The sequence below is a fragment of the Enhydra lutris genome, unplaced genomic scaffold, assembly GCF_002288905.1.
Source record: "Enhydra lutris kenyoni isolate GAN:26980312 unplaced genomic scaffold, ASM228890v2 scaffoldscaffold1, whole genome shotgun sequence".
NCBI classification, from domain to species: Eukaryota; Metazoa; Chordata; class Mammalia; order Carnivora; family Mustelidae; genus Enhydra; species Enhydra lutris.
Window position 1 is genome coordinate 39,822,383 of NW_019154085.1, and position 26,053 is coordinate 39,848,435.

The 26,053-nt window shown below is 54.9% G+C and overlaps 1 protein-coding gene across 2 annotated transcripts; it reads left to right on the forward strand.

Moving 5' to 3' along the window:
* Window positions 1–12,804: 12,804 nt before the first annotated feature.
* LOC111159119 (prothymosin, alpha) lies at window positions 12,805–17,723 on the forward strand. Of its 2 annotated transcripts, none has more exons than XM_022521643.1 (5): window positions 12,805–13,045; window positions 15,753–15,824; window positions 16,092–16,185; window positions 16,654–16,727; window positions 16,971–17,723. In XM_022521643.1, exons 1-5 carry the CDS (start codon window positions 13,001–13,003, stop codon window positions 17,016–17,018), a joined length of 333 nt encoding a protein of 110 aa, XP_022377351.1. In that variant the 5' UTR covers window positions 12,805–13,000; the 3' UTR covers window positions 17,019–17,723. The 2 variants fall into 2 exon arrangements, with proteins under 2 accessions (XP_022377351.1, XP_022377281.1); XM_022521573.1 differs by having other exon boundaries at window positions 12,817–13,045; window positions 16,089–16,185.
* The last annotated feature ends 8,330 nt before the right edge of the window (window positions 17,724–26,053 follow it).

Genomic DNA, 26,053 nt, shown 5'->3' on the forward strand with positions numbered 1-26,053 from the left:
CAGTTCCAAGCAGCTGGGAGGCCCAGGTTAAGAGCTCTGCAGGAGGGACGCCTGGGTGGCTCAGTTGGTTGGACGACTGCCTTTTGCTCAGGTCATGATCCTGGAGTCCTGGGATCGAGTCCCACATCGGGCTCCCAGCTCCATGGGGAGTCTGCTTCTCCCTCTGACCTTCTCCTCGCTCATGCGCTCTCTCACTGTCTCTCTCTCAAATAAATAAATAAAAATCTTTAAAAAAAAAAAAAGAGCTCTGCAGGAGGCAGGGAGGTTACCTGGGGTCTGATGGCTGATGGGGCAAGTGGGCACTTCCGAGGCAGGCTGGGCGCATGGGTGTGGGCACAGGCTTGTATGCTCGTCTGTGCATGCCAGTGTTCACATCGAGACAAGGTGATCCCCGACGGGGGCTCTTGGAGCCATCATGGCTCGCAGGATGGGATTTAGGACTAGGTTATTCCCATAATCGCTTTCTCTTTTCATTTTATTGATTTATTGATTTATTATTTTTATTATTTATTTTTAAGTAGGCTCCATGCCCAATGGGGGCCTTGAACTCATGACCCCAAGATCAAGGGAGGCATGTTCTACTGAGCCAGCCTGGTGCCCCCTCCCCTTCTGTTTTTTTAGGCTTAGGTGACACAGAAACTTCTAGAAGAAGAGTTCAAATGCAATGCCTCCATTGGAACTGAAGTTCCATTATCACCCAGATCAGCTGCATTATTAGCTGTTTGTTTGATTTGCTTATTTGGTTTAGTGAGACGTGAGGGAGGACATGGTCCTGTCCCAGGGGTGCAGTGAGGTGAGGATGAGAGATGGAGACTGTGCAGCAAGGAGCCGCAGAGGGTCCGCTCCACCGCTCTGCCCCAGGAAAGTACATGAGGCTCCGGGGGCCATCAGCAGGGAAGTTCTGGGTTCATTTGGAGCAGCGCTGCTCAGCATCTTTGTCTTTTTTTTTTTTTTTTAAGATTTTTATTTATTTATTTGGGGGGGCAAGAGAGAGAGAGAGAGCACTTGAGGACCTACCTGAGTAGGGGACAGAGGCAGAGGGAGAAGCAGGCTCTTCTCTGAGCAGGGAGCCTGATGTGGGGCTCGATCCCAGGACCCTGAGATCATGACCTGAGCCAAAGGCAGACATTTAACTGACTGAGCCCCCCAGGCATTCCTGCTCATCATCTTTGAAGCCCCAGCTCAGAGGATGCTTCCTCTGGGAAGCCCTCTATAACTGGTTAGGCAGAGCTCATCCACTCTCTCCTCTGGTTCCCCCTGCTCTGGCCCTGGGACCTTCCTGATGCCTGGCCCCTGGTGCCTGCCTCCCCTATTGGGTGGTGAGCAGGGCCGGGAGCCTGGGTGTGTGTGTGTGTGTGTGTGTGTGTGTGTGTGTGTGTATGTGTCTGTGTTGGGAAGGTTAGAAAAATACAGAAAATTACAAAGGAGAATGAAGCAAACACCTATGCACCTGCAGGGACTGGCTTGGTGCCCCAGCCCCTCGAGGGGAAGGAGGCTTCCATGACCGCCGCCGTGCCAGGCACACGCCCAGGTCTGCACATGCATGAACACACACGCGTGGCCCGTGCTCATGAGACATGTCGCCTGACATAGATCTGGGATATGTGTTCATACAACGCACGTGCATACCCATGATCTGGAAAGGGGCTTGTCCCAGAGAAGAGCGAGGCTGGGCCAAGGCTGGGTGTGGCTGCTGCATGCCTGCCCTGTGCCGGGCGGCCGAGGGTGTCCAGGACAGCTGCCACTCCCTCTCCATGCTCTGTCTCAATAGGCGAGGTGAGCTCCCTCATCTACCCGGAGCCCACACAGGAGCCGGCAGGGTTGGTGCTTCCTGACCCCATTTCCGGGGTTTCAGCCTGCAACACTTGGCTCTTTCCCAGCCTTTCCTGCTGAGCCCTCTGCCAGACCGGTCCCCTGACCTCCAGCTACAAGGAGGTGGCAGGCAGTCCTGTCTCCTGGATGACTTACACACAGGTGTGGCCACTGTGAGCAGATCAAGATTGAGGTGCCCCCCAGGAAGAGGACCAGAGGGCAGGGATCAGTGCCTTCAGGGCAAAGCTGGGTGACTTGAGAGCTGATCCCACTAACCACACTGCCACAGTTTCTCAAAAGACATCAGACAGTGGGGTGCTTGGGTGGCTCAGTGGGTTAAAGCCTTTGCCTTCGGCTCAGGTCATGATCCCAGGGCTCAGCAGGGAGCCTGCTTCCCCCTCTCTCTCTGCCTGCTTCTCTGCCTACTTGTGATCTGTTAAATAAATAAATAGAATCTTAAAAAAAAAAAAAAAGACATCAGGGACGCCTGGGTGGCTCAGTTGGTTGGGCAGCTGCCTTCGGCTCAGGTCGTGATCCCAGCGTCCTGGGATCGAGTCCCACATCGGGCTCCTTGCTCATCAGGGAGCCTGCTTCTCCCTCTGCCTCTGCCTGCCATTCTGTCTGCCTGTGCTTGCTCTCTCTCCCTCTCTCTCTCTGACAAATAAATAAATAAAATCTTTAAAAAAAAAAAAAAAAAGACATCAGCCAGGAGCTTTGAACACCGAGAAGGGAAATCGCCGTCAAGTAATAACAATAAAAGTTATCAATATGGTCTAAGTCACAGGTTGCTCTGTCATTGAGATGAGGGCAAAAGGACTGGTGCCCAGTGTCCTGGAAAAGCTCAAATGCCCCCGTATTCTGCAGAGTGGTTCAGCTCTCTCCACCTTGACCCCAGCTCAGCCCCCAGCCCATGTCAGCCCATCGGAGCTTCAGGTGCTCGGCTGGACTCAGAGGCTCCAAGCCTCTGAGGGCGCTGGGTTTGAAAAGAGGGTCCTTTCCGCATTTTACTGGGGATTTGTGAGTCCCCCCGGGGTCTTGGGCTTTCCCCAGGGAGTCCATTCAGGGAGCGAGGGGGTGCTGGGCTGGGCAGTCACTCTTCCCAGCCCACCTTTGGGTTCTCTGAGGGACCAGCCCAGGCCCAACAGTGGAATGTTGATGGTCCCAGGAAGTGGACAGGGAGGCTGCATTCTGAGCTCCTGTGGCTGGGTTCTGGGAGTATTTGGGGCCACACCTCCTTCAGGCTGAGAAGCATAGTAGCACTTGGAGAGCCAAATCTGAATTATTTGTGTAAATGCCATGAAGAGGGTCATGGAGAGGCTGGTTTTTCAATCATCCTTCCTTTCTTACTTTCTTTTTTTTTTAAGATTTTATTTATTTATTTGAGAGAGAGGCAGTGAGAGAGAGTATGAGAGGGGAGAGAGTCAGAGGGAGAAACAGACTCCCCTTGGAGCTAGGAGCCCGATGCAGGACTCGATCCCGGGACTCTGGGATCATGACCTGAGCTGAAAGCAGTTGCTTAACCAACTGAGCCACCCCAGGTGCCCTTCACTCATCCTTAATAACATGCTGAACTTGACCATCTCTTGGAAATTCCCCCCAGAGGACAAGAGATGGTAACAGGAAACGGAAGGAGGGGTGGAAGTGAAGAGTCAGGGAGGGGCAGAATCACCAAGCCATATTGGGGTAGGGATGCTGGGAAGGGCTGGGAAGGAGCCAACACAGGGGCAAAGGGAGGCCAGTGCTGGGCAGCTGGGGCAGATCTGGACAATGTTTCTCTACCCCATCAGCACCCTCTGCGGGCCTCCATTTCTTCTTCTATAAAATGGGGCACCTACCTGGGGGCAAGGCCTACATGGCATAACCTGTGAGAAAGTGCTTTGGGTATAAAGGGCTCCGGCTATTTAATTAATTATCACTTTAATTCAGGCCTCAGTTCTAAAGTTTATTGAACAATCTAAAGACCAACAGAAAAGGAATCATGGAAGAAGTTGGGCTATGGGAAAGAGAGTAGCAAAGATGGAGAAGCCAGGGGTATGGTTACTTCCATCAACCTCAGGGAATGTTCTGGAACTCAGAAGTGCCATCGAGTTGGGTGCTGACCTTTCTGTAGCCCAGACAGAGAGGGAAATGTGATTCGGTATAAGACAAGGAGGGTCTGGGGCGCCTCTGCCTTCGGCTCAGGTCATGATCTCAGGGTCCTGGGATCGAGTCCCACATCGGGCTCTCTGCTCAGCAGGGAGCCTGCTTCCTCCTCTCTCTCTCTCTCTCTCTCTCTGCCTGCCTCTCTGCCTACTTGTGATCTCTCTCTCTGTCAAGTAAATAAAGAAAATCTTTAAAAAAAAAAAAAAGACAAGTAGGGTCTGTAACGATAGAATGAAACACACTATTCAGGAGATGTTTAGGAGATCGTTACCGATTACCATTTTACAGGTGAGAAAACTGAGAATTGTTGACCCACACTGAGCCACAGAGGTAGGTGGGGAACCCTGATCCGATGAGCTCATCTTCCCAGGGGGACAGGAAGGGGAGACCCGGAGTTTACACTCCTAACCGTCAGGCCACACTGTCCTGCTGTGTCCTGCTAGTGCTGAGGCCAGAGAGAAGTCTGTCCTGTGGGTCGCTATAAAAAACATTGTACACAGTGTTGTAGTTCCAGAGCCCAGTGTCAGGCCATGGTGAACAGTAGCCTGGAGAAATGTTCAAGACAGATGTTACCCGTTTTCTGCTGATGCCATGAAGAAACTCAGTGGAACAGCCTAGGAACACTTGGTTTTTAGCAGGTTGATTTTCTGGTGAGCCCTTGACAGCGAACACTTGCAACCCCACCCCCACCAGATCTCCAGGTCTCCCCGGAAAAAGTCTTACCCGCACAACCAGAAATCACTGATCTGGGGAGGACTTCTCTGCAATTCCTACAACCTGAGAGGCACCAGTTGGGAGATGAGAGCCTCAGTTGGTGAAAATAAACCCCTTACTGATCAAGAGAGGAAACCCCAAGATCCTGTCCCTGAGATTTGAGAAGGAGGTGTGGGCAGAGGCTGATGGAGGGAGGGGCGCCGAGGACCAGCAAGTTTTCCCTCGGAGAGCCACGGGGCTGCATGTGCCCCTAGAGCTCTGGAGCCCGGCCCGGTTCCAAATCCCAGCTCTGCCACTTCCTTTGGGCCGCCCCTGCCTGCTCCGTGCCTCAGTTTCCCCTTTCACAAGGTGGGTTAACCACAAACCTCACAGTATTGAATAAGTTATCATGTCTAGAACTCAGAACACCATCTGGCCCAGAGTTTGTTCAGGGAAGCAGGAGCTGCCGTTCTCATGGACCTCTCTTCTCTCGCACCTCCGATGTGCTGGGGCTGTGACTATGGTCCCTTGCTGTGCCCCCGAAGGGGCAGGGTTGTGAGGCTCCAGCCGTGTAACGAAGTGGAAGGGCACACTTGGAATGCCTCTGTTTGGTGGGGGCAAGCTGGGTTTCCAAAGAGCCCCCCTGCCCAGTGCCCCTCCTGCTGCACTTTCTCCCTCACGCTCTCGCCTGGCTGGATTACACGCTGGAGCTGCCAAGCATCTCACTCCTGCTCTCGGCCTCACATCTTACCCTGACTTCAGGCTCCTGCCAAGCCCCACTTGCCCCAGGATATACCTCCTAACCACGCTGGTGTGCCCTGGTCTCCTGAGTTTTCAGAGCCGGTGTCAGCCGGCCCCAGTCGTTCAGTGAGAGGGAGGGTGAGTGGGTGGCATGGAGCCCTGGCAGCCAGGTCCAAGGGGGCTCTGTTCCTGGCCAGGGGCCACTCTGCTGGCAAATCAGCCTCCCGTTCTGGGTCCCAGTGCCTCCATCTGTAGAATGAGGCTCTTTTCCATCCTCTCCATCTGGGGGCAGGGTGGGGTGCTTGCCATCACTGCTTGAAGTGTGTTCAATTTTTCTCTTCTCCTCTGGCATGGAGCAGGTGTCAGCATCCTGGGATGGGGGCTCAGTGGAATGTTGGGCCCGATTCCATTTCATTCAGAGCAACTGAACGGTCATTTCTTGAGGAAGTAGAACCGGATATACAAGGCCCAGGGCCACGCTGAGTTGGGGCCCAACATGACTGCCCTGCCACCACCAGCTCACGGCACGGGACGGGAGCTGGGTGCTTAGGTGACTGGCTAGGTTCAGAGATCTCCTCTCATTTTAGCCCAGGTCATGGGCTAGTGTCAGTCAAGCCTAGGAGCCCATCCCTGCGATCCTTGCGCTCCTAACTCCTACTGGTGGCTCCAGAGGAAGAGGCTGGGACTGCAGAAAAGCAGGCATGGAGAAGCCCCATGGCTGCTGACCACAGCCGTCCGTGTGGCTGACAGCTCTGAGAAACCAGAAACCAGGGTTCTTGGTTAAGGATGTTTCTTAATGCTTGTCCCTCCCCGCTTTGAGAGCTGCTTCATTTCACGTAGTTTCACTTTTTAACGTTAATCATTAATTTCTAATTTCCCTCTTATTTATTTCTGCAGGTATTCAGAACACATTTTACTTTCTATCAGGAATGTCCCTGAATCCAAATTCAGCCTTTATAGTAGTAGTGACTTCTGAAGAACATTCTGGAATACGTGTTCTCATCCTGAAAATCTTGATTGAGGTAGGCCTCCAACAGATCACATATAGGCCCAAGGCTGATTACCACCAAGGTAAGAAATACTTTAGGGGTGTCAAAACCACATCTTGGCCAAGGACTTTGCAACTCAGAATGCTATGGCCCTGTGAACAGCCCAGGAGCAGGGACAGGCGGCCATGTTGTTTTCTTCCTGGGAGATGGGCCATGTTCTCTCAGTCTAGCAACGGGAAAGACTGAGACCTTGCCAGGAGCCAAGTGTACTGGTAGGTGTCTGGCTGATGCTTTTGATGTAAACAGTCTTAAAGTGCCTCAGTGGCAAGAGATGGCAGAACCTGGGGAAAGCCGCCGCTCAGAGCCAGTGAACAGTCACAGCACAAGCAAGGCCCAGCCCCAACACGGCAGTCAAGAATGTGCTACAGCTGGGGAAAGTGCTGAGGTGGCTCTCGGTTTATGTGTGTGAACTCTTTCCTCTCCGACTTTCTTTTCTTCTTTCTCTCTTTGAGAGGGAGTGTGAGAGTGCAAGAGTGGGGGTGGGGCAGAGGGAGAGGGAGAGAGGGAATCTGAAGCAGGCTCCATGCTCAGTGTGGAGCACGACACAGGGCTAGATCTCAAGACACTGAGATCATGAACTGAGCCAAAATCAAGATCCAGTTGCTTAACCATCTGAGCCACCTGGGGGCCCCTCCTCTCAGGCTTTAAATGTGTGAGGAGCTCGCAGTTGCCTGAAAAAGGGACTGCCACCATCCCTTCTCTGGGGAGGTTTGGGTTTTGGGGTAAAGCTTCATCCTGCTTTGAGATTTTCCTACAGAATTGTCCAAGGGAGATCTTTGTTTTTTCTCCCCTGTGAGACTCGCAGAAATCTTCTTGGAGGAGACAGTACTTTTGAAAGGAGCCTAAGAAATATCCCCCTGTTTTAGAGAACCTCGCTCCCACCTGGATCTAGAAACAGATTCTCCTGCTCACAACTGTCACTGTGTAGCAGCCCTCCCGGCACGTGGCAGCTGAGAGCCCTCCTGGGAGGGTGCGGGAGGTCCTGATCCCCGCACTGCCAGCTTCCTCTGTGATCTTTGCTAAGCCCCTCAATCCTTCTGCTCTGCCATGTGCAAGCCAAATGCTCCCAGAGTCACCCTGGGTTGCCTGTGGCAAAGACAAGCAGACTCCAAGGGGGGAGGCTGTTTTTGGATCAAAGGCCACAGGACCCTTCTTGGTGGTGTTTTATAGATTTCTTCAGAAATGGAATTCTTCCCAGCTTGTGAAGAAGGATTAGACCAGGGTGACCAACTTGTCCCAGGGCACCTGGGGGTTTCCTGGTTGTAGCACCGAGAGTTCTACGTCCTACAGCAACTGGGACAACTGGTCACCCTGTCTGTACTCCCCTTTGGTGTGAGGGAGTGAGCAAATTCTGGCTGGGGGTGTGTCCTCTGTATTTTACACCTTCTCCCCCCGTAAAAGGACTAGAGGGGGCTTCTCTGCTGGGGTGAAGGAAAGACCGATTTCAGGTTGACAGAGAAGAGGAAAGCAGACACTTCAGGAAGTTAAAGAGCCTGCCTCTCCCCACTTCAACCTTACCTGGCCTGGGGCTCTGGCCTCGCAGGGGGCACACAGACCCTCATCCAGGGCCCACTAGAGGTTCCCGTCTTGCTAGGTTCCCGTGTGGGGCCAGGTGGCAAGAAGGGACAGGTGTGGAGCTGCCCAGTTCAGGGTCTCCTCATGGCACATAGAGGTATTTAAACTTTCCTTGGCTGCTCCGCCCCCACAGGCCTTCATGGGCAGGGCGACCGATGTGTGCCCACGCACGTGCTCCACCCCCTACCCCACCAGCACCTTCATCTGCCAGTGGGATGCTCGGCCCACGTGCTTACACACGGTAACCAGAGCTTAAGCAAAACACCCACGGAGCCCACGGAGCTTGAGGTCTGCAGACAGGCGCACACACACATGGATGGATGTGGGGAAGCGGGGCCGGGAAATGGCAGGAGGGGGCAGAAGGGTCTAGAAACACCACAGGGGGCACATGCACAGGGGTCCAGCACTGGCACCACGGCACGAGCTCAGGGGGCAGCGGTGGCCATGGACACGGCACACACTCCTCCCGTGGCCTCCAACCAGAGCTCCGGTTTGGCATAAGTTTGGGGCCAGGCCCCAAACGTCAGGAGATGTCCCCCCACCCTTTCCCTGCCTGGCAGGAGCCTCTTGGGGCTGCCAGACCTGCGCTGGTAGCAGGGCCTTCTGGTACAGCTCCCCGGGAGAACGGGCAGGCCCAGACGTGCTGTACAAGGGAGCAGGCGTGGGGGCGGGGAGGGGGCTCTTACACAATCCCATCCGGGCTCAGCAAGGCGGGAGGGTTGAAAGGCCCCTGGCAGCTCCCCAGCCCCTTATGCCCAGGCAAGGAAACCACAGCCTGAAACGCCTGGGTTTCTGAGGGGCAGGAAGGCGGGATTTTTTTGAGGCCTGCTCCACTCAGGCTGCTTCCCAGACTCTGTCATTCCTCTGAGGCCACAAGGGCTGCCAAGCATGTCAGGCACCGAATCATAGGCTTCCAGAAACTCAGCAAGGCTGGTGCCCTTATTTCCCACTGAATATGGGAAGAGTTTGCTGAAGACATTGTTCCTTTGCCCAGAGACCCGCATACATTGAAACTAACCCACAGAGGTACAGAGAGCAGCTGGAAAATGGGGTCCTGAGAACACCAATGGTGTTCCTGGATGTGCCAGACACGGTTTCAAGCACTTTCTGAATATTAGCCAGTTCAGTGCCCACTCTAACCCCGGAAGGTGGGCCCTGTCATTGTCGTCTCCATTCTTCAGAGGTGAGGGAGTAACTTGCCCAGGTCGACACAGCTAGTGTGTGGCATGACTGGGCTATGAACCCAAGCAGCTTTACCAGCATTTATATCCTTTTTGGTCTTTTGGGAATCAAGCAGAATTGTGAGACAACCAATTAGGGATATGTTGGAAATGGCTTAGGAGCACATGTTGCAAACTTCAGTGCCTACAGGGCCCGGTAGGTGACATAAATGTGGGACTCTGTGGTCCCACCTGGAGAATGGGTTGGCAAGCCAGAGTGTCCTCATACAAAGTCCCTAAATTGAAACTTGCCTGGAGGCCATTTGCCACCACAACCCCCAACCCCACCCCTCCCTTCTTAGAGCAGCTCTAACATAAGCCTACTGCACCACACCTCGACATGCACCAGGAAATGTGGCCTAATGGGGCATACCAGCTTGTCTTGGGGGGTTTGAAAGGACACAGAAGCAGGAAAGGACAGAGATGCACTGGGTGAGTGGAAGTGACAGAGGACAGGAAGAACAGCCCATTTAGAAACAGCAAAGATGATGTGAGTTGCCTGTTCCTTGAGGGAGGAGACTCTTGATAGCCTGAAGAACTCTATCCCCTATGAGCCCAAAGAGATCCAAGGAGGCCCCTTCTGCTACAAGACTCATTTAACAGAGTCCTCCATTTTATGATTTCAGCCCCAGTAACTGATTCACTTGGTTACTTCAAGTTCCCTGCAATAATCCCTTGGTCGGCTTCTCGGACTTGTTACAAGTAAAGGGTTATCATATTAGAGGTTGAACGTACTAATTTGCTGATTTTCAATTGGTTTTGACCTACAAAAACATCAGTTTCATATGATTCAACCCTATAATTGTCCTGTCTACCTTGCAAGGTTCAGGGGATAAATGAAAATGTTTGAAGCATGAGCCAAAGATTCACTGCCCTACGCACAGCAGGCATCCAGTGAACGCTTGGTGAATGTAAATACTGGTTCCTGAATCAGGTGGGGATGAGCCGTCCTTACCACTTCTGGCAAAGCCAACTGCCTGGGGACAGGGTCAGGCAAAGCAGTTCTTCGAGGGAAATTCACGTTCACCCAGCTCTTCCCGGATGCTGGCTCCTGTGCGAGCCCTCTCCCCACAACCCCCCCACCCCCGCCTGAGCCAGAATCCGGGTCATGTTCAGCTTTCAGCTTGGACACAGAGACGACCGCCCAAAGCCACCATCCAGAGAGGGAAGACGCCTCAATCGCTTAGATGTGGCAAAGACCAAGCTCTTGGTTGCATCCGGGTTTTGCGGACTGAACAATCCCTTCTAGGGTAACCAGAGATTAATGGATGCATGGCAGGTAGAAGGCGCTGTCCTGCCTCATCTACCACGCCGCCCAATCCCTCCACTTCTCGGAAAATTATGGCACAAAGGAGGGGTCACGGCAGCAGCGGCCAACGAGCCTTCTCCCGCTTTGGGTCGAAAGGAGGACCCAGGTCTGCGCCGCAATGAAGGCAACTGGCCAGAGGAGGGAGGGGACCGAACAAAGAGTTGGGACGCGTGGTCCGGGGACACCACTGTGGGTGCCTCGGATTGGCGAGCGCCCACCCTGGGGAAAATCCCACTTCCAGCCATGGGGGTACCTGGGGGCACGACTGAGACCGGCGGCCGCGCCCTCCGCCACCGCGTAACCGGGACGGGATCGCGATTGCGATCGCCAAGCAACAGGAGGTGGCGCGGCTCTCCCGCCCTCTTCCACACCTGTCCTCGTTTCTTCCGGCCACAGGACATGGAGCCTGGGCTTTTCTCTTCCCAGAGGACAAGCTGCTCGGGAAAGCCCCAACGGCCAGACTGAAAGATGTGAACCAGGATGCGGGCCTGACGCGTGCGGGCCAGGGAAAGTGGGGAGGGGGCCCAGACCCAGGTAGCGTCCCGGCACTCCGCGCCTCCCCCAGGCCGAGCACTCGAGTCCGGGGCCAGAGGAGGCAGCCGGGCGAGTGCGTGGTAAGCTCAGAAAAGGGAGTCTGGCGTTGAGAACGGGGTCAGCGAGCCCCTGACCTAAGAGAACCAAGAAGGGCGCCGCAATCCCTCCTCCCGTTCCTCGCTTGAACCTCTACGGGACTTGGCATACGTCCCTCCTCCACGATTTCAGACTCCGGGTTTTCTCCACTCCCAGATCCGCGGCCCCAAGAGACAGACAGCGGAACCTGCCAATGGCAGGACGCAAAGCGTCAACTTTGTGTTCGCCCGCCACTCTCAGCCAGTGCGCGCCCGTTTCTCCGGAGTCCCGCCTTCCGTGTCGGGCGCCCCCTTCTGGCCACACAGGGATGAACGCTATCTGTCGCCATGTTGAGTGCGGCACATTTATTTTCTTTCTGGAACATTTTCCCACCTATTCTAATCCTTCTTCCCACACAGCTGCTTTCTAAGTTCGACAGTCAAATGCGGTGGCGATAAGGAGCCTGTAACCTGTGGTCTTCAGGTCGTTTGCGTGATCGGATCGCCACGTCACGCCACGCTTGCTGAGCCCAACGCCATCTTGAGTGTGGCGACTTGATGGTTCCCTTCTTAGGGCTCCGCGTGGTCCTCTAAATGGCGTCCCAAACTTCAAGGAGTCCCCAAGGACTAGACAAACTGGTCTAAGGGGGCGATTATTTACCCCAGTAAACTCTCAGTATATAAGTTCATGTGCCCCTCGCAGTCCCTTAAGTGGGGTGAGAGAAAAGATAGACTAGATGGCTGGGCCCTGGAAGGAGCTCCCTGAAGCTGTCGCGACGGCAGTGGCCAGTCGGGGTAGGCGCCGTCCAAACCCCTGGAGTGTGGAGACTTCTGTGTGGTACGACGCCGAAGGAGCTATCCCTTTCGAAGGCAGGAGCTAACACCGGCCCACGAGTCCCCTCGAAGCATGAATCTCAGAGTGTGTGTGTGCTTGGCACGGGGCCCGGTTGTCTGCTGGCTCATGCGGCCAACGCCGGGGCTCGTGGTGGGAAACGGGGGTCACCTCTTTAAAAACCCGGGGCACTTGGGGCCGGGCACAGGGTGTGGAAAAAGTACAGACGGGGCGGCCCAGGAGCGCGGGTCTCGGCCTCACGCCCTCATTGCTCGTCGCAAGGCTTCGACCCACTTGCACGGGGACAATTCTCGGTCGAAAGGTGCCCCGGCGCGGGGGGCGGGCACCTCCTCGGGCACCGCACAGGGCACCGCCCCGGGCAAGCGCAGCCCAGCACCCGGCCTCCCTTCCCCCTCGCTGGCAGCCGTCGTGCGCACCGGCCTCCGCCTCCTCTTCCCTCCCCCTCCTTCCGAGCAGCAGCGGGGAGGGGAGGACTGGGGGCTGGGCGGGCGGCTTTGCCGCGCTTTGGCTTTCTGCGTCAGCAGCCCCAGCAAAACAGCGGCGGGAGCGCGCGCCTAGAGCGCGCTCTTGCGCCCCTCCCCCGCGGCGCCGGCGCCGCCGAGACCCGGCAAACTAGAGCCCTGAATGACAGTGCGGTCGGAGACTGCGCAGCGCGGGACGCACCAAGGCACTGCCGCTTTAAGCACGCTTGCCCATTGTTCGGAATCGAGCCAATGAGCGAGCGCCCGCTCCCTGCGCTCAGCCAATAGCACTCGGGCAGAGGAGGCCGAGCGCCGCCCACTAATCTATATTAAAGGTTCTGGCGCCGCGTGAGTTTCCCACTGGCTGCTCTGAAAAGCCATCTTTGCATTGTTCCTGTGTCCGGCTCTTCGTTCGCCGCAACCACCTCCGCCGCGCGCCTCCTCCGCCACCGCGGACTCCGGTAGCTTTCTCGCCAGAGTCCTCGAACTCTTGCTTTCTTTTTAATCCGCTGCATCGGATCACCGGCGTGCCCCAGCATGTCAGACGCGGCCGTGGACACCAGCTCCGAGATCACCACCAAGGTGAGGTTGGACGCCGCCCGCCCCTTCGGGTTCCGCGCGCTGCTGCCGCCGGAGCGGTGTTTGGCGCGCGCACGGCGGCTGGGCTGTTCCGAGCCCGCTGTCTCTTCTGGCGGAGAGATCTCTCGCCTCCGGCCTAGGCCCCCAGGCAGCTCACTCTTTTGTGTGCGGGGGAGGGGGCGGGAAGCGCGGCGGCAGGCGTGATGCCGGTCGGGGAGTGGGCCGGGCGCCCGCGGGGCCCCCGAGGGGCGGGGAACGAGGGGCTCGGGGGGCGGGTGTTTCACGGCTCCTGAAACTTGTTTGTGAGTCGTCTGAAAGGTGGCGGGAGGAGAGGGGCCGGCTGAGGGTCGTCAGCCCGTAGGGCGCACGGAAATAACTTTGAAACTCAAGCGCGTTTGGAATCGGAAGTGCTTGGGGGGGGGCGCGTGTGCTGGCGCGGGGCGGCTGCGGGAAGCGGCGGCTCCGCAACGAGCGCCCGCCGGCGGCGTTCCTCTTTGTTCGGAGCCGGGCCGCCTCGTTTCGCGCCTTGCGGTGGGTCCGAGGTGGTTTATCTGGACTAAGCGCTGATAAGGTGGAGTGGGGCAGCGGGTCGGTGGACCGCGACGTCGATTGTCTCCGCGGAGGTGTGAAGGTCTTCTCCGCCCTGGGAGCCCTCAGAGAGGGCGGGGGTAGGCGTCCTCCAGGGAGAGAGCGCCGGGAGCAGCCGCCCAGCTTCAGTAATTCACCAGCGGTGCCGGGTTTGGCTGCGGAGGAGGCGAGCCCACGCGCCGTTGGTGAGGAAACGGAAAGTGAAGGAACGGCGCGCCGGGGCGACGATGGGCGCCCCCCGCGGCTGCCCGGGAGCACCGTGTGCGCCGCCGCTCCGGAGGCAACGCGGACGAACAAAAGCTGTGGCCACGGCTGGCCGGTTGTGGGGTCGAGCCGGGCGTTGGGGTTTGTCGGGGCCTGGTGTTGTGGGGTCGCTGCCCTCGGTTTTAAGATCCTGCGCGTTTGGCGCAGCTCCGGTTCTGCGCAGCGGGTCGTTCTCGCGGCCAGCGCGGGGAGCGTCTTCTCTCCGCTTTCGCCCGGAGCGCGGCACTTTAAGGCAGATCGGCTCTTTTAAGCTAAGCTCTGGTCTGCGCCCCTCGAGCCTCTTTGGGGACGGGCAGGAGTCACCTTGGTGTCTCCTTAATCTCTATGCCTCTGGCGTCACCTCTGGCTTTCTCCCAGGGGTGACTTCCCCGGCGGAGTGGAACTGGCGACTGGAATCTCCGCAAGGGCTCCAGCGGGCCCCCTCCGGACCAAGCCCGGGAACTAGTTGGGTGGGGGGAGGGTCGGCTCTTCCCAGTGCGGACGTCCGCGTTCGCTTCCCTCCAAGGTGATTTCCCGCCGGCAGGAATAAATAGCCCCGTGGAGCGCGTCCCCGACGGCCTCGGGCTGCGGGGCTGAAAAAGCCCCATGGACTTGGGGCAGTCTCCCGCGGGACTTTGCCCGCCAAATGCAGAGAGGCAGGCCCGCGCATCGAGGCCTGCTGTGGGGGCGTCAAGAAGCCCCAGGAAACACTGGCGAGCACCTCGCGCGGCGGCGGGGCCAGCGCAGCCGGCAGGTTCCGTGTCTCCAGGGTCAGGGGCGCACTCGGCGGCCCTGGGCCACGTGCTCCGCGCGCGCGGTGCGTGCCGAGGCCCGCGCGCAAAGCCCGCCGGGCGGGGGCTGCGCGCCTGCGCGCCGCGTTCTCCCCGCCCCCACCCGCTCCCCGGGGCTTCGGCCGCCAGGGGGCGGGAGCGGGCGACACCGGGGTTCGCGGCTTGGCGGCGGGTGGTAATGGGGCCGACAGGTGCCCCGGGCCGCTCACTGGACGGAGTCCGAGCTGTGTCTGGCTCGACGCCTGTTCGTGTTGGCGGCAGGGTCGGCAGGGCCAGGTGGAAAAAGTTACGGGGCTTCGGGGTGCCCGGGGTCACGCTGCCCTTTGGAAAGCGGACTGGGTCAGCTTCTTGAGGTGTAATCTGACGGTCTCTGAGATGGGGCGCGCGGGGCGGCTTTCCTCTGAAGGAGGGTCAGTCCCTTAAGCCCGGGCACGTTCCCCGGCCAAAACCTGCGACCTCTTGGGACAGCTGTCACAGCTAGGGGACTGGTGGGTTTGGGTTTTTTAAAGAGCTGGGCTGCCGTGGGCTTGCTTGGTGCTTAGCTCGGCGGGGAGGACTTGAGACGGTCTCCTGGGTTCTGCCAGTTCCCTCCCTTCCATTCCCATCCCGGGCTAGCCCGCCCACGGGAGTTCTCCCGCAGTGCCTGGGTCCTCCCTCCCTTACCTTATTTATTTATGGCACATACCTGCTGTCTTCCAAGAAGGATTTGTGAGAGGCGGAACTCCCTCTGGTTGGAAACCAGTCCGTGATGGGTGTGTGAGTGAAGTGTTCTCTGGCTCGTCTGCCCGGCCAGACGGGTTTAAGGCCGTGGTGCCACATGGGTCTTGTCCTAAGAAGTATGAATAAGGGGCAGTGGGAACAACTGCAGGGGACTCTTCTTGATGTGCTTTTTAAGGGTTGAGAAATTGGAGGAAACCCTGACCACAGACATGCTGCTGTCCTGGGCCCCTCCTTCCTGTGTTTCCAAGTGTAACATGGGGCTGTTAGGACATCCTGATCAGCGCTGTATTCATGCCCCTGAGTTCTCGGCCTCTTTGCCAGCCCCGGGTTTCTTAAAAGACTTACTAGTTCCCTCTTACTTTTTGAAGGACTTAAAGGAGAAGAAGGAAGTTGTGGAGGAGGCAGAGAATGGAAGAGACGCACCTGCTAATGGGAATGCTGTGAGTGTCCGCCTTGCCCATGATGCCTAGCCGTTCCTGGCCAGGAAGTTCTCTCACTCCAGGTTGGGCTTAGTCTGGGGTGAGCGAGAAGGCTGAGCCCTTGACTAGTTACTGCATCACGGTATCCTGGTGGAACTTTAGGAAGAGGAGTTGAGGTCTCTTGCCTGGTCTCGTGCTGCACATGCATTGGGTGGGGTGTGGGGGGAAGAGACGGCAGGAGTGGTGATCTGTTCTCATTAACAACTTGGTATGTTTTATGTCGAGGAGAATGAGGAAAATGGGGAGCAGGAGGCCGACAATGAGGTAGATGAAGAAGAGGAAGAAGGTGGGGAGGAGGAGGAGGAAGAAGAGGAAGGTGATGGTGAGTAGCCTTGTTTGTTTCCACTATTAGGGGGTACCATTCCCTGGCCTTGTCCAGCAGAGGGACAGGAGTTGGGTCCTGGGGTTGGGGACCAGTGGCCCACCTACAGCTGGGTTGGTACAGCGGGGCTAGGACTTCGCTGGTTTTAGGCTAGCAAAGCGAACCTGTGCCCCCACATGCACGCTCCCACTGGTGCCTTCCACACACTGGTCTGTTGCTCTTTCCTCCTCTGGAGACAAGTGCCCACTAGGAGGTGGCAAGGTGCCCTTGGCTGCCTGGTTTGTCAGGCAGCAGGGATCAGGGATGTTCCTCTTCCCTGGAGAATCTTTCACCGGGAAGTTCCCCTGAGGAGCTGCGGTGTTTGTCTGTCCCTATCCAAGTTCAGGTTGGTGGGTGGGTAGGGTATCAGGATTCTTCCTGGTCCTTGAGGGAAGGCAATGTGGTTTACCCTGGGGTTTGATTCTGCAGGTGAAGAAGAGGATGGAGATGAAGATGAGGAAGCTGAGGCAGCTACGGGCAAACGGGCAGCTGAAGATGATGAGGTGGGTTCTGGTTTTGGTGGGGGATTGGGACCCGAGACACGATAGCCAGAGGGGCTCGTTCCTGCTCTGCAGTCCTGAAAGGCTCCCTTATCTTGAGCAGGAACAGAAAGGAAGCTAGGCCTGCCTCCTCAGAGCTCTGGAAGCCTCTGGAGCAGCCAGTGCCTGGCCCTTGCCTCTTTTCCTAGAAGTGGGGGTGGGCCCGGTGTGTGCTTGCAGGGGCCTTGACTATCTTTCTGTCTGCAGGATGATGATGTCGACACCAAGAAGCAGAAGACTGATGAGGATGACTAGACAGCAAAAAAGGAAAAGTTAAACTTAACAAACAAAAAAAAAGGCCACCGTGACCTATTCACCCTCCACTTCCCGTCTCAGAATCTAAACGTGGTCACCTTCGAGTAGAGAGTCCCGCCCGCCTGCCCAACGCGGGCAGTGCCACCCGCAGATGACACACGCTCTCCGCCACCCAACCAAAACCACAACGTGAATTTGCAACAGGGGAGGAAAAAAGAACCAAAACTTCCAAGGCCCTGCTTTTTTTCTTAAAAGTACTTTAAAAAGGAAAATTTGTTTGTATTTTTTATTTACATTTTATATTTTTGTACATATTGTTAGGGGTCAGCCATTTTTAATGATCTCGGATGACCAAATCAGCCTTCGGAGCGTTCTCTGTCCTACTTCTGACTTTACTTGTGGTGTGACCATGTTCATTATAATCTCAAAGGAGAAAAAAAACCTTGTAAAAAAAGCAAAAACAACAACAAAAAAAACAATCTTATTCCGAGCATTCCAGTAACTTTTTTTGTGTATGTACTTAGCTGTACTATAAGTAGTTGGTTTGTATGAGATGGTTAAAAAGGCCAAAGATAAAAGGTTTCTTTTTTTCCTTTTTTGTCTATGAAGTTGCTGTTTATTTTTTTTGGCCTGTTTGATGTATGTGTGAAACAATGTTGTCCAACAATAAACCGGAATTTTATTTTGCTGAGTTGTTCTAACAAAGCTGTCTCAAGCCTGGTTTTTCTGCATTTCAGTTTCTCTAGATCATCTGTGGTGGGGGCAAGGACAGGAGGAGGGGGCATTGGAAGGATCTTGAATTCAGGCCCAGCTATATTTCCTGGGGATAGTGGGCTGAAGACCCCCAGTTGTCAAGAATGGGTGGGAGCAGCACGGTGGGTGGCCACGGAGATCAAGAGCTGAGCTGTGGCTGACCACTAAGACCTTCGGGAGGGTACTGGAATTAAGGGTTGTGAAGGGAAGGCCACTTACAGGGGTTGGTCTACTGATTGTACCAAGAGCCATTTCCCAGGACCGCAGTATTGCATGTCAGGTGGATGAGGGTGCTCTGGAAGATAATGTCCCCATCCCCAGGCACTCCTCAAGGAATGGGCTACATGAGGCACTGTTACACAGACACCACCCCCCCAGAGTTGGGGTGGGTGGGTGGGTGGGTGGTGGCACAGGCCAAGTGTGAACATGGCCAAGACCCCAGATGAGCCACCTGCCCATGGGGCTACCCATAACCTAGGCCTTTCCTCCTGGGTCCTCACCCAATTAGTTGGTGACTGTGGCTCCTCCTGGTGGTGGCATGTGGCACCTTGTCCCTCTGGACTTATTTTCAGGGCCTGAACGCAGGCTTGCCCTAAGTCCCCAAGCTCTTTCAAGGAGAAAGAAGTGGACCTTGGTTAGGGAGGTCGGCCAGCCTTCCCCTTGCATACAGTTGAAGATGGTAGATGAGCACTTAGGATTTTCAGACGGCTGGTTGTGTGCAGTGAGTCGGGAAAGCTAACGGAAGTGAGGGTGAACAGGAGTTCAAGTCCTTGGGGGCAGGAGCTACTAGAGCGCTCTAAGCCTCCTGGGGCTTGCAGGTAAGCTTCACAAGTGGAACCCTCCACACACACACCCCGCCCCTCGCAAGCTTCCATAGCGTGCCCCTGAATCATGCCCATTCTCTAGGGGGTCAGCGAGGGTTGACACCTTAGCTGTTGGGGTGCTGAGAATGGGACAGTTTGTTCACTAAGGATGTAAAAGTAGGGGTTCTGTTCCCACTTCTGTAACCAGCTGCGTGATCCTGGGCCTCCTTTATCCTTCCTGGATGCAGCTGGTTTTGGGTGTTTTTTTGGGGGGGGGTGAAGATTTATTTTGGGGAGGGAGAGAGAATCTTCAGGAGACTCTAAGTGCAGATCCCAACGCAGAGCTCAAATTTACAATCCTGAGATCCTGACCTGAGCAGACACCGAGTCAGACGCTCAAGCAACTGCACCCAGGCACCCCCTGAATGCAGTCTAAAGATGCATGCACTCACAGCTGCAAGGGAAAGGGGGACAGAATTGGGAGGGGGACAGAATCCTCAGGAGGGACACCTCTGTCTGGAATGCCCAAGTCTACCCTGTAGTCAGAAACGGATGGGGACAGAAGCCAGGCACGTTCCCTACCCACTCCTGTTCCCCAACATCGTGGCCATGTGGGAGTTCTTGGATCACATTTGGGCTGACTTACACACTGCTTTATCCAAAGGAAGAAACCTGGGACCCCAGTTTCTGCTGATAACCACCCCCTATCGCCCTCCTATCTTCCCCTGCCCTCCTTCCCTCTCAGGCCTCCACGTTCTTTGTTAGGGAGCCTGCAAGACACCTACCAGTAGCAAGGGATGGGAGGATGGGGCTGTTAACTGAAGTATCCATCCACAACTCCTTAAGGACCATCTATGAATAATGGGACCCTGAGCACAAAGACAGGGGGACCTGACAGCAGGGAGGGCTTCCCTGGGGAGGTGGCATTGAAGCTGAGACTGGAAGGGCCAGGAGTATGAGAGAGGAGATGGGGGACAGGTTAGGGGGGCAGGAGTGGTGCATGGGGAGGCCTTGTGCAGGAGAGTGCTAAGGGTGCACGGGCAAAGGGGGTGGGCAGGCTGTGGACCAGGTACAGAGCTAGGATTTGAGGAAGCCACAGGATGGTTTGAGGTAGGAAAGCTTCTGGAAAGCATTGATGTGACATCTGCAGAGGCAAGGGACCCGGATTAAAGGGGAAGGGCCAGGTGGAAGAGAAACAGGTGCATTTAAGATATCACATGGGGTAGGGGTGCCTGGTTGGCTCAGTCTGTCTCCCTTTAGCTCAGGTCATGATCTTGGACTCCCAGGATCGAGTTCTGGGATCGAGTCCTGCATGGGCTCCCTGCTCAGCCCTGCTCAGCGGATACTTGACTTTTCCCTTTGCCCCTCACCCTGCTCGTGCTCTCTCTCTCTCATTCTTTCTCTCTCTCTCGAATAAATAAATAAAATCCTTTAAAAAAAATACACATGGGTTAAAGTGTCAAGATTCTGGGACAGAATGGGTGTTGGAGGCAAGGATCCCCCAGGTTCTGGCCTGAGCCCTCCAGCACAGGGAGGTGCCATTTACCACGCGCCAGGGTCTGGAGATGAAGGTCTAAAGCTGCATGGAGACCTCCTGTGTTTGAGGTGAACTGTCAGAGGCTGGTGGGTACACAGGTCCGGAAGGCCGGCAAGAGGCCTGGCTTGGGCCAGAGTAATGGAGGCCGAGGTATAAACCAGACAGGCCAGGGAAAGGGCCTAGCAAGAAGACATAAGGCTTAGGTCACATGAGTGAGCACAGGGAGCTGAGTGCTGTCCGTCCCAGGAAATGAAGGCTCCAAGCCCAAGGCCCCCTCTCCCTTCATCCTCTGCCCTGCCCACCTGGCTCACCAGCCACATCAGCCTCCCTGTGTCCAAGGCAAACTTGGGCCTGGCACAGGGCATTTGCACTGATTATTCCTGCTCCAGGAATGTCTGATTCCCAGACTTCTCATAACTTGACCCATGTTAGGTTTCAGCACCCACGTTATCTCCCCAGAGAGGCCTTCCTTGTCCCTGACGTCAAGAAAGCTGTCCCCAGTTCTGTCCCTCAGCCACATAGCACTTCTCACAAAGTGAGCTTGTTTATTTACTAGTTTGTGTTTTTTGACTGTGCCCTACAGAGGCCAGGGGCCATGCCTTATTCACCACTTTTCCCTGCACATAATATTCTGTTTGTTCGTTCCTTCGTTCATTCATTCATTTGCATGTGTACTGAATGTTGTCACTGTGCCTGACTCCATTCTGGGCTCCAGAGATACAGAAAAGAGCACGAGAGAGGAGGTCCCTCCTCAAGACACCACAGGACACCTCTTGGTGGTGGAATGGCGTTCTACATCCTTGTCTTCCCCACCCACATTTGTGGTTTCTGCCAGGTGCCCCATTTTTTTTGGGGGGGGTGGCGGGAGGCTTGCCCTTCACAGGGGTTGGAGCCTGTGGAGTAAGGACAGTGTGGAGTGTCCTCCCTGGGCTGCTCAAGCCCCAGGCTGCCTGTCCCTCACTGAGCTGTACCCAGACGGCTGCCAGGGTCAGATCAAGGCCTTGGTTGGAGGGAACTTGCCACCGCAGTTACCACCCCCCAACCCCTGCTGTGCACAGGCTCTTGAGGCAAGACTGACCAGCTGCTCTCTGTTCTGCTTCCCAGAGCAGCTCAGTCCTGCAGATGTCCACAAGGCCCAGAGCCTGGGCTGGCAGGGGCCAAGAAGACCACAGAGCAGGCAACACATGGAGCTGGCATCAGGCTCCCAGGCCCACTCAGGCTCTGGCCCTGCTCAGAAGGAACTACTCCCCTCAAAACCTCTAGAAAGGAGGTGAGAGGCTGAGCCCCATCCAGACACAGACACGACAGGCATGTTAATACAGAGCAAGTAATTGAAACTTGCTGGGCCTCAGTCTCCTCCTGTGCACAATGGCAAGAAGAGTGTGAGCCAGGAGGTAGGGTCAGGGCTGCCTTTCTTAAGATCCCATGTCTGCACCAAACTCCCTGCTTCTGTCCCAGAGGCCTAGCCTCACCACAGAGCTTCATCCCACCAAAAGTTTGGCCTGAACAGTCCTTGCTGCCTTCGGCAGAGCCTACTTTTCTCTAGTCCCGAGACTAGCACACTATTTATCACCGCCTGATGACCTGTTCTCGGAGTCCAGAGTCCCACCCATCCTCATTCCCAAAATCTTTCTAAAAGCCAAGGATCGGGCGGCCCATACAGCCCAAATTGGGAGATTTGCGAGCGACGGGCTCCCTCTGGTGGACATAGGGGAACTGCACGGGGCTCTGCCGGGTTCTGTACCGTCCAGGAAAGAGCGGCCTCAGCCGCCGCGACTCGGGCTGAAAGCCCTTCCTCCCTCTCTGTTTCTGGAGCCCCGGTCAGACATGAGAGTCAGTGGTCATTTCCCAAGCCTTCCCTCTGGTCAGCTGATGTAGTCCTTCTTTTCCTCAAAGGGAGACCCCAGGCCTCTCCAGAGCCTGAGCTGAGGCCAGGGTTGTTTCCTTCTTGGGTTCTGGCCCCCTGGGTTCCTTATTGCTTAATCTGTTCGAATGCTTGGTGCGCGACTCCTTCCCTGGGCAGGTGCAGCTCTCGGTCCTCTCTGCTCACTACTCATAGTGACTGCTGACCTAAGTCCCAGTCCCAGGGTCCTCAGCTGCAGGGAATGGGGGCCAGAGTTTGAAGGCTCCCAGCTGCCCTCCTGGCCACTCTCTGAGCTGTCCATTAGGCTGCCCTAGGGTCTGTGCTGCCTCTCCCTGCCTGCCGTTGCTGGCCCAGGGGTCCAAAGACCTAGGTCTCCAATGCCCAGCCTTCTTCTGCCATGCCTCCTATGTGGCCTCCTGTGTCCGGAGTACAGGCCAACCCTGCCTGCCTCAGGACCTGGCCACTCCGTGATCCCTGCCTGCTGAAAACTGCTTCATGGGGACAGAAACCCTGCTCCCAGCTTTACATGGAGTAGTCCAATTTTGCAGTGTGGCTGTCAAACCCCAGCTCCAAGTGCTTGGAGGGAAGGGTAGGGCCAGCCAGGATGGAGGGCAGGGCTCTCCCCAGGACTTCCTCTCCAGAGAGCTCAGCCTCCACTCACAGGGTTTGCTCTGAGTTCAGAGAGGTGACAAAAGCTCAAATAGGAAACACAGCTGAAACATTGGAAAGCGGCCTCCAACATTGACCTTGTATACTAGGGGAATGATAGATGTATTATTGAAGGAGAAGGCCTAGCAGCCTGTGGCTGTGAAGTCCTGAGCATAGCCAAGGGACCCAGCTTGGACGGAGTATGTCCTCATGAGCTCTCCGTCAAAGCTGCTGCCCATAGCAACGAGAAGTGCCAGGTGGTCACTTGAGACAACCTCATTTCACATTCAGCCAAGCTGGGGCCCAGCTGTGAGGCTCTTGACAGGGAGCAGATCTCTCCCAGGAAGGAGCTGCTGGTGAAGATTCCATAAGGTACCAGGGTACATATGTTGTTTTTGTCACCAACAGCCATCCCATCACCATTCTCTTGGCAATAATCTCCTGAAATGGTGTCCAGTTTGCCTCTTGAAGAACGTCCCCTCCCCCACTCTCAACCCAATTCCACCCGCAGAATATGCCATTTGGTCTTGGCCAATCAGTGCCCAGGAACCCTCTGCTATACTGATTGGCTCAGGGGTGGCACATGACCCTAGCTGATCCAATCAGAGTGAGCACTGGGATTTTTTTTTTTTTTTTAAAGGTTAGCTCTAGCCCAATATGGTGCTGGAACTCTGGACTCTGAAATCAAGAGTCGTGTGCTCCACTGACTGAGACTGCCAGGTGCCCACTCCTGGGATTTTTTGATTGAGTCGCTGCAAAGGGAAGGAGCTTGGGCCTGGGCAGTGAGCCTTGAACTTAAGGCGATGTGAGGGGTGGCGACTGCACCCACAAAGACAGAAGAGTTGAGTCAAGGGGCAGAGGGACCCCAAGTTCTATGACATTACTTGAGTCTCTGGGTTGGCCTGTACGTAATGCCATACCAATCCCTGGACTTTTCAATTATGCAAGTCAGTACATTTTCTCTTAGTTCAGGCTGGTTCAGGTTGGCTTTTTTGTCATTTGTAACTGAGTCACACTAGTAGACCGAAGGATATCTGGCTCCAGGCTCTAAACTCCGAAGCCAATCAGACTTCCATGAACCAGAGACAACTTGAGGAAGGAAGAGCACAGGGGTGTGGGTATTGACTTCTGGTGTGGTTTCCAGGTTGAAGGAGAACAGAGGCAGGTGAATCAGCCTCAGAAGAGGCTGTGATGCTCATGGTTCATCTCTCAATAAGATCACAGAGTCCCTGCTGGACTCATTTCCAGCCGAGTGTGTGGGGCGGGCCATGACCCAGTCATCTGAGCTGCCCACCTTGCATCCACTGCCTGGAGTCCCCCTTTCCCTCTCTCCAGCCTGCAGTGGTCTCTGGTCCTCTGACCTTCCAGGAACTCACAGAACTTACAGGGTTCCCACCTATGCCTCACATCCAAACGCAGTATCATAGGAGTCATGGGTGAGGCCCCCATCTTCATGCAGCCTGGCACCTCCCAACTGTCTCTCTGCTCCAAGGTGTGCCTGAGAGGTTAATCCATCTTGTTTGGCAAAGTGCTGGGTAAGCAATGGGAAGGGTTTTCTTTTTGCATAACAGAAAAGAAAGAAAACAGACTCTCTGGGTCTTTAACATATGAAGGGGTCGCTAAGAGGATAGTTTAAGATGCAGCTCATTCCAAATTTGACTTGAAATTTTAAAATTTAAATTCAATTAATTAACATATAGTGTATTATTCATTTCAGAGGTAGTTTAGTGATTCATCAGTTGCATATAACGCCCAGAACTCATTACATCATGTGCCCTCCTTAATACCCAACACCCAGTTACTCTATCCCCCCAACCTCCTCTCCAACAACCCTATTTGTTCCCTGTAGTTTAGAGTCTCTTATGATTTATCTCTTTCTCTGATTTTATCTTATTTTATTTTTCCCTCCCTTCCCCTATGACCCTGTTTTGTTTCTTAAATTCCATGAGTGAAATCATAATTGTATTTCTCTGACTTATTTCACTTAGCATAACACCCTCTAGTTCCATTCATGTTGTTGCAAATGGCAAGATTTCATTTTTTGATGGCTGAGTAATATTCCACGGATTTTTAAAATTTTTAAAAAGGTTTTATCCATTTGACAGAGAGAGGGATAACAAGTAGACAGAGATGCAGGCAGAGAGAGAAAAGGAAGCAGGCTCCCTGCTGAGCAGAGAGCCTGATGTAGGGCTCGATCCCAGGACCCTGAGATCGTGACCTGAGCCAAAGGCAGAGGCTTAACCTACTGAGCCACCTAGGCGCCCCTTGGATTTTTTTTTTTTTTCCACATAAACCTATTAACATACTGAAGGATGTAAGTGTCCAGAAAAAGTTGGTCTTGTACAAGGACCCCCAACCAGGGCTCAGGGATTGTTTGCTGAACTAAACAAATGATAGGAAAGGATTCCTCTGGGAACTGGTTCCATAGTTTGGCCATAGAATCCTGCACAGGCCTCATGCAGGCTCCCTCAGTGGCAGGTGGTCTGGGGTCCTGTGACCCTTGTCAACACAGCCCAGGACATGGTTAGTGTCAGTAGGTTTGGACGTAGCTAAGGTGTGGAAATGGGTACAAACCTTTCTGGAAAGCATTTGACCCTGTATGTCAAGTTCAAAAAAAATGTGCACATGCTCTTTTGTCTTAGAAATTCATCTCATCTCCATTCTGTATCCCAGGAAAACTTCTACCCCTTCCCAGAGGTATTCTCTGGGTCCTTCTCACCAATCTCCCCACAATGTCCCAAGTGTGACTCCTCTGGTTTCCACTAGAGCCTGGGGGTGCGGCCTGCTTGACAGTGATGCTGGACAGACATCTACTCTTCTTTTTTTTTTTTTTTTTAAAGATTTTATTTATTTATTTGACAGAGAGAGAGACCACAAGCAGGCAGGGAGGCAGGCAGAGAGAGGAGGAAGCAGGCTCTCCACGGAGCAGAGAGCCCGATGCGGGGCTCGATCCCAGGATCCGAGATCGTGACCTGAGCCGAAGGCAGAGGCTTAACCCACTGAGCCACCCAGGCGCCCCCAGACATCTACTCTTAGAAGATACTGAGGTTGGATGTGTTCCAGCCACATGGGGGGAAGTGACAGTGGATTCTCCAATTCTGACCCCTTTGTCAACATTGTCCTTAGTCAACTTTGAGGGCCCAATGACCTCTCTACTAGTCAACCTCTCAGTAAGCACCTCTTTTTTTTTTTTTTGAAGATTTTATTTATTTATTTGACAGAGAGAGATCACAAGTAGGCAGAGAGGCAGAGTGAGAGAGAGAGGGAAGCAGGCTCCCCGCTGAGCAGAGAGCCCGACACGGGACTCGATCCCAGGACCCTGAGATCATGACCTGAGCCGAAGGCAGCAGCTTGACCCACTGAGGCACCCAGGCGCCCTCAAGTGTCTACTTTTAAGTAAATATGAACCCTCCAAGAAAAACCTTAGCTT